Below are 8397 nucleotides of genomic sequence, written 5' to 3'. Positions count from 1 at the left end.
TTCCCCCCCCCCCCCCCCCCTCTTTCCTCCCTCTTTTTCTCACTTTCTTTTTTTTCTTTTTTTTCAGGTCTTCGAGTTTTCCAACAGATAACAGATAATCTAACCAAACCAAACCAAACCAACGACTACCATTCGACTACCAATCAACAAGAAATACCATGATCAGAACGAGTTTGGAAGAATGAAGGAGACCGAGTAACTCACGCCACACCATCCAGGGCCGAGTTTCACCGCCATGTCATTCGACCCGACCAGATCTAACGAAGAATCAACAACCAAACCAACAACACCGAATCATCCAATTTGATCCAATCCAACTACCAACTACTACGACTACCAACAACTACCTAGTTTGCGATATCAGCATCCGCTGGAAGCGAACGTTAACTTGTCATCTACCAACCAACCATATTCTTCACTCAAAGTTTCTTAACACTTTTTAACTATATCCAATCAATTCATAATCTAGTTTTCTAGATATCAACATACTTTAGAGTGAGAGAAAACCGAGGGTTGTCGTACTATATTCCAGATACAGTTTTCGTGATGGGTACAACTAGCAAGTTAAGTATGATATTCCATCAGAATACTTGGTATTTATATTTTGTTTATTATTTTGTTTATATTGACAACGTAATCATCCGGTGAGATGTAATCCGGAGTTTCGATTCTATGATCGGGATATTGAGCTGTGCAGGCGTGTATTAGAAATCAGACTTAGTAGAGAGTGTAATAGAATAGGCAAAACATCGTATATAATTATTTTATGTGATTTACTATGTAAAAATCAAGGAATAACAGAAGGAAAAAGATGTAAACAAAGCAACTTCCGGTATAAAGTATAGTCCGAGAAGCAGTTTTTCTGATGTCCCTGAGGTGAAACTTTTTTTTTTTTTTATATCCTAAGACAATTTAAGTCAAAATGGAAAAACTTAATAGAGAAAACACCCTAATCCTCATGCCAGAGGGAGATGTTAAGCCAAATACGACAGAATTCCTCCGAACTATCTCTGAACGTGGAGTGGATATTTGGCAGATGCTCTTCTTCCAAAATATAGGTCAAGGCCGAATCCTAGTTACATTAGAGTGCAAAGAGGATGCAGAAAAATTCATGTTAGAATTCCAATTTCTAGACACTGTCTATTTTGAGGTAGACTATAAAATCGACTATGTTGAGAATGTGTTCCCTGACCCACATATCCCCCAGTTCATTACCATCACGGTTTTTGGTGCCCCCTACGAACTAGAGGATAAGTATATATTATCAAAGCTGCAAATCTATTGTGATAGCCCGAATATTAATAAGGGTTATATTAAAGATATAGGGAGTTACATATCAAATGGAGTCAGATATGTGAAGACGGGCAAAATTAAAAAGCCTATACCCTCCACAATTTACGTACAACGATGGAGACTCAACGTGAAATATGAAGGTCAAGAAACCCCAAACCAGCGCTGCTATAATTGTCAGCAGTATGGCCACCATGCAAATAACTGTCCTAATGACAGTGGAGAGACTCCCCCGTCCGTCGTCACAAATAAACCTTGTAAATAAGCAACAAAATGATGATAAAATTGAACAAAAAAATGATAAAACTGAAAACATTGTAAATACAGAAAAAAATGTAAATAATCAAGAAAAAAATATTGCACAAGAAAATAAAAAATCCAAAAAAGTTACAAAACAATCTAAAAAATCTAAAAATGTAAATACTTCTAAAAATGAAATAAGTGAAAATGGTAAAAAAAAATGAAAATAAAATAGAAATTGTAAATACAGAAAAAAATCCAAACCCAGGCATGGACCTTGCAAGCAGTAGGCTGAACTCTCAGGACTTGTCAGATCTATCTTTAATGTCAGATCAAGACTCAACTGATGATAGTGATTCATCGAGCTATACATCGGAAGCAATATCTGAATCAGAGCAAAACTCCAGTCTATATCTTGAACTCAACCATCAAATGCTAGAAAGGAGGCGGAATGCCTCAACGCCTCACGATGACATCGCAAATTAAAGACCGCCATCAGGTCTTGAAAAGATTCAAGATATCTCCAGCATAAGTCCTACCCTATCAGCTAAGGCTCAACCCCAGCATGCTATGTGCGGCCAGGGAGTTGAGGCTTCCCAATATAGGCAAACCACCGAGCCCATAGAAAACCCCAAAAAAAGAAAGGATAAAAGTTTTATCGCAAGCCTACTTACAAAAGCCCGTAAGGGAGTTTATGGGGATAATAACTAAGTGCAATATTTAAAGTCTCTGTGATACATGAACTGTGATATATTTTTAAATCTGGAAAATATTTAATCTTAAATTTTAACTGTACATATCTCCTTAAATATACTAATATATTAATATAATGCACATCTGCACCCTTAATGTAAAAAGAAGTTTTAAAACCAAAATCGATCAAATTCTTTTAAAATTTAAATATTGTAGCACAATTTGCCTCCAAGAGACCAATTTCATTAAAAATGCAAATAACGCAATTAGAAAAAGATACCAACTTTAAATTCACTGTAAATAATGGCAACAACAATAATAATGGCGTATGCACAATCTTTAACAACTATCTCTCTTTCACCAATATCCCCACCCCACCCTTTTTCTCTGGCCGTCTGTTGCATACCTCTACTCTTATCAATAATTCTCTGACACACATCTTTAACATCTATGCACAAGTCTATCTTCACCAAAAAACTCTCTTCTATACAGAACTCCTTTCCTATATTTCTTTTACAGTAAAACCTGATCAACTTTTAATTTTAACTGGGGATTTTAACTGTATATATAATATTTTAGATTCAAAAAATAAAAACGTTTATAAAACACCAGCAGCCACAAGAAGTCTTTTTCACTCTTTTAAAGTTAAATTGGCACTTGTATATATTTTTAGAGAAAAACACCCCACAAAATGTATATACACTTATATTAACTCACAGGGTGATGGAAGTCGACTTGATCGCTTCTACACCAACAAATCACTAGCACAACACTGTATAAATATCTCACACATTCCTGTTGATAGAGCACATCACAAAATCAGTTATTCTGGAGACAGACATTAAGAAATTTAGATGGGGGAGGGGCTATTTCAAATTAAATGAATCTATTCTATACAATACCAACTTAAAAAATACTATTTCACTCTTTTGGCGGGGATGGCAAGATCAAAAGTTACAGTTTCAAAATTATCTTAATTGGTGGGAGGAGGGCAAAAAGCGTTTGAGCAATATGTGTAAAGATTATTCGGCTATATTAAGTAAAGAGAGAAAAAAGGATTTATTTCATAAATATAACACTCTAGAACAACTGGAAAATGACACCAACTATAATTTATCACTTATAAATATAGTTAAGCACTATATAACTACACTTGAGCACCAAAGGGTTAAGGGGGTGTATATAAGGGCTAAAGCGGATCATGTAAATAATAATGTTGAAAATGTACATATGTATAAAGATATAGAAATAAAAAATGGAAAAAAAAAATGTATAGATAAACTTGAAAATTTAAGGGGGAATATTTGTACAAACCGAGAAGATATTCTTAACATAATTCATGACTTTTACAGAACACTCTACACTTCACAGCATGTAAAGGAACACGACATTCACAATTATCTTTCAAACTGTCCACTTACATCACTCACTGACACTGATCTATCCCTCATCAGCGACCCTTTTTCTCGAAAGATGAAATTTTGGCGGCAATAAAGGACTTCAAGAATGGTAAAACTCCGGGGGTTGAATAAGGCTTTTTATGAAGAAAATTGGGATATTTTAGGGGATGATATGTGTGAACTTTACAATAATATTTATTTTCAAGGGGAATTATCTAAAACTATGAGGGAGGGGGTTATTACTTTGGCGTATAAGGGGAAAGGACAGACAAGACTACTCAAAAACTATCGACCTATTTCTCTTCTCTGCTCTGACTATAAGATTATTACTAAGATACTGGCTAAGCGACTTAAGAGGGTGATTAATTCTATTGTGTATGACATTCAGACTGGGGAGGACAAGACTATTATCAATTATCTACTATCCATTGACTATCTTCTTCTTTATATCAATCAGAAAAACATTCCTTCTAATCTTTCTACTTTTCACCAAGAAAAAGCATTTGACAGAATCGAGATTAACTACATTATCATTTTATTAGAATATCTAAATTTTCCACACTATTTCATCAGATGGGTAAGCATACTCTACAAAGATATCAATTGTAAGGTTGAGGTTTCAGGTGCCTTCACTGGTGATATCGTCATAGCCAGAGGTGTCCGACAGGGTTGCCCTCTCAGCATGGCACTATTCTCCATTGCAATTCATCCGTTGGCAGTTTATATTCAGAACAATGATGGTATTAAAGGTATTAGGGTCCCTAATTTCAGTTGAGAAATTAAAATATTTCAACACGTGGATGATTTATCTTCTATTACCACTTCGAAACAATCATTTGGCTTAATATTACAGGAATTTGATAGATTTAGTAAGGTATCAGGGTCCAAATTAAATGTAGAGAAAACCGAAATATTGTGTATGAACAATTCCAGGAACTTTATACCCGTTCAAAATCAACATTCGATCTGCGACGTCATAAAATTGTTAGGTATTTGGTTTGGTAAGGGTCAGACTGGAAAAAACTGGGATATAATAGCGGCTAAGACTTTAAGTATGACTTTAAGGTGGACAGACAGACAACTCAGTTTCAGGGAAAAATTAATTGTCATTAATACTTATATCATTAGTCTGTTCGTGTACGTTTCAAGAATTGTCCCACCATCCAAGTCCGCACTGAAACAAATAAACTCTGCGATTTTCAAATTTCTATGGAATAACAACTTTGAACTCATCAAACGTGACACCCTTCACTTGGGATCTCTAATATAGACCTAAAAGTTATGGCAATGCAATTTCAACAGATATCCCAAGTCATAATTGGCAATCAAAATCCGTGGGTGTCACTCTTTAATTATTGGCTCGGAATTCCTCTTAAAAATACTATTGATTTCAATTTGGCACATTCACATACTTAATACTACCCTTCAAAATTCAAAATACTACTCAAAATTCCAAAAGATCACAACTTTAACCTTAGAAATATGAAAAAATGCAAACAGATATATCAAGCACTTCTTGCCACACGCACTGTTAATTTAAAAACTGTTACTATGCACCCCTTCATAGATTTCAAACAAACTTGGAAAAATTTATCAACAATACACTCTAGTAAAGAAAAAGATTTCCTATTTCTCTCTCTGCATGATGCGCACCCCACAAAGAAAGTTTTATCAGCACGTTTAAGGCACCTTATTACAACTTGTAATTACTGTAAATATGGGGTAGAAACATTACAGCATATGTTTTTAAATTGTACAGCCATTGAACCATTCCGCCACTTTGTAAATACTTTTATAAATAACTTTCTCTGTACCTCCACATTCTCTATCTCTGAAACTTCTTTATTTCTTAACACTGACCCAAAATTCTTTCCTTTTATCTATACTTTCACTTTCCACTGTCTGGCAAAATAGGAATTTAAACACTGCAATTCTAAACAATGAACTAATTTACCGATTTTATAAAAATTTTAAACGTCAATAACTTTTCATCCTTCTTCTTTCAGCACAGCACCACTTTTCTTTTTTCAGCATAAATTATAGGTAAGATTTTAAAATAATTCGGCATGTGTTTCTCTTGTCTACAGGTAGTAGATAATTACCATTATTTCTTTTTTTTTTTTTTTTTTTCCTACCTAGTTTCCCTTTTGATGTGTGCTTGTTATGTCTACAGATAGTAGATTGTTCTGTTTTTATTCTGTATTTATGTTTATATGTATATTATTACCTACAAATAGTAGTTTTTTATATTCTTAATTGTATTGTACATTTTCTTATATCTCTATCTTTCACTTTTCCTATTCTGTTTTTGTAACTAAATTTAACTCTGAAAACTTGTTTTGTCATATTAATATTTTATTCTTGGCTCTAATTTCTTAATATTTGGCAAAAAAACTCTAGAATAATTTTATATTGGCAAATCCTAAAACAAAATTCAAAAATTTAAAAATCAACACAAAAAATTTCAAAATTCAAAAATTCAACTTTAAATGTATATTTCCGAATATAATGCGTACAATTTTTTTATTTTTTTTTTCATTTGCTTTCAATTTTCCTTCCTTCTCCTCTAATTTAATTTATGTATATATATATATATATTTCTCTTTTTCTCTGTGTTGCTGGATATTTTTCATGTAAATGCTTGTATATATGTTGTTAATAAAAGCAAAAGAAAAGTACACTGTGATGAGGCATAATCTTGGATAAATCAGTCATAAGAACCTTGTTATTGTCATGTATATAGTGTTAGGCTTTAATCACTGCACCCCTTCTGACTAACAATACTAACACTATCTGTCTATATGTTTTTAAAGTAAGTTTTGAATTATATGTAAATAATGTTAGTCATTGGCAAAAATATTGGGATCCAAGCTTGTGTTATTGCCTAGTAGAGTGCTGTAGATGCCCTGAACGGACTCTGAGTGTTAAAACAAAACAAAAAAAAAACAAAAAAAAAAAACCAATTTAACAAGTTTCATTGCAGAAACATTAGAGAACATCTCTCCCCCCTTTTGTGAAATATAAAAGCTTAGCGGTAAAACAAATAAATACGACAGAAACTGTTATAATACCAAGTTTGTCAAAATCCGTCAAGAATTGTGTCCGGTAGAGTGTTTACGGGCAATAGTGGACGAACGGACGGATTTTCCTACCGTCAGCAGTTGACCTAAGCAAACAAGATCTAATTGACCCCCACAATCTCTGTACTAAAGCAAAATCTGACTGAAAACGACTGTAAGGTACCACTTTATTTTTATTTTGGGAAGAAACTCTCAGAGATAATATACTGCCGTCTTAGGCACTCAAAAGTGATCTCAATGCGCATAAGTTTGCAATGATCATATCTAATGACACCAGGTGTTTATGCGGTCATTTACTTGAAAGTGTTGAACATTTCTTACTATACTGAAAAATATACCACAACGTCAGAAAAATTACAATTGGAAACCTTGACAATTCAACAAAACAAATTCGTATCCTCTTTTCTGATGACCAAGGCCCCCGGCACACCTGAAATGAAACTTTATTTAAAGTGGTACCCGAATTCATGATATTTTCATAGGTCTCGTACACATCACTAAAGTAATTTGTAAATTACCACTCTTAGTACCAGCTTCATATCCCACTACTTTAGTCTATTAGTTTGATACTTATCACTACTAGTCTGACACCATACAACTACTAGCTTGATACTTATTAATACTAATTTGATACTTACTACTTCTAGTCTGACACCATACAAATACTAGCTTGATACATACCACCACAAGTTTGATACTTAAGAATACTAACTTGATACTGGTTTATTATTTACCAATACCGGTTGTTTGTACCACAAAAAGGGCATACGATGCGTCTCTTTGATAACTTGATTATTTTACTCTTTTCTTAGATTGCTCGTGTCTATTAGACTTATCTTTGTCTATATCTCTTTCTCTTATCACTATCACCATAATTTCACTCAGCGAGGCATCGAATAAGCATTATGCTTTTTCCTGTATCGCATATATATATTAGTCATGGATTTTCATGACTAATGACTGTAGAGAGCGGACGTGTCTTAGTGAGCTCCGGAACTCAATCAACCGTGATACAAATCTTTTAGTTTAAGTTGAGCTTCTTTTAACTTTTTAACTTTTAAAGTGTCTGGATTTTGATATTGTGTACAGCATAATGGATAACGAACCACTGTGTGCCGAAATCGCCAATGAATATGTCAGAGAAGTAATGGCTAACTCACACACCGCCGAAAGTGATTAGAATACGGATAGGAAAAGATTTTACTCCGATGATAGTGATGTTGAGGACACGTCTGGAGCATTCAGGGAGCGAAAGAAAAGTAAGAGCTGTTTTGAAAGGGACGGAGAATCATCTGAAGGATTCAACGCACAATTTATGAAGTTTGCTAATAGTATGCAGGATTCCTTTAAGAAATTAAACATGAGGATAGATGATTTAGAAGATAATCTGGAAAAGAAAATAGTAGGTAGAATTTCACAATCTATTAATGCTAAAATCGAGGAAAGTGTCAAGAATCGTATGACAGAAGAAGTGACAATTATGAAGGCAGAAATTTCTGAAAACATTAAAACAATAGAACATAAAATTTAGAATTTGAAAATGACCAGGGAACCAGTCGACCAGAACGTAGAGAGCAGTCGAACAAAGAATATAGTGATTAAAAATCTCCTGACCTGCCAGGCTGAGGTGATACGATTCGAACTTAGTAGTGAACACCGTTGACCGCCTTGTATCTGAAGTATTGGGACTGANA

General features: G+C 33.9%; 1 protein-coding gene across 1 annotated transcript in view; it reads left to right on the top strand.

The window, feature by feature from the left end:
• Positions 1 to 162, top strand: part of LOTGIDRAFT_172051 (hypothetical protein) — a gene marked incomplete at both ends in the record, with an annotated part of 1719 nt that extends 1557 nt beyond the window's left edge. Inside the window, one exon of the mRNA XM_009048632.1 lies at positions 68 to 162. Coding sequence (XP_009046880.1) covers positions 68 to 162 — 95 coding nt within the window. The remainder of the gene's footprint in view (positions 1 to 67) is intronic.
• Positions 163 to 8397: the final 8235 nt, after the last annotated feature.

Source organism: Lottia gigantea (genome assembly GCF_000327385.1).
Source record: "Lottia gigantea unplaced genomic scaffold LOTGIsca_126, whole genome shotgun sequence".
NCBI lineage: Eukaryota > Metazoa > Mollusca > Gastropoda > Lottiidae > Lottia > Lottia gigantea.
The sequence above is the reverse complement of the archived record's forward strand: the minus strand, read 5'-3'. Positions and strand labels throughout refer to the sequence as shown.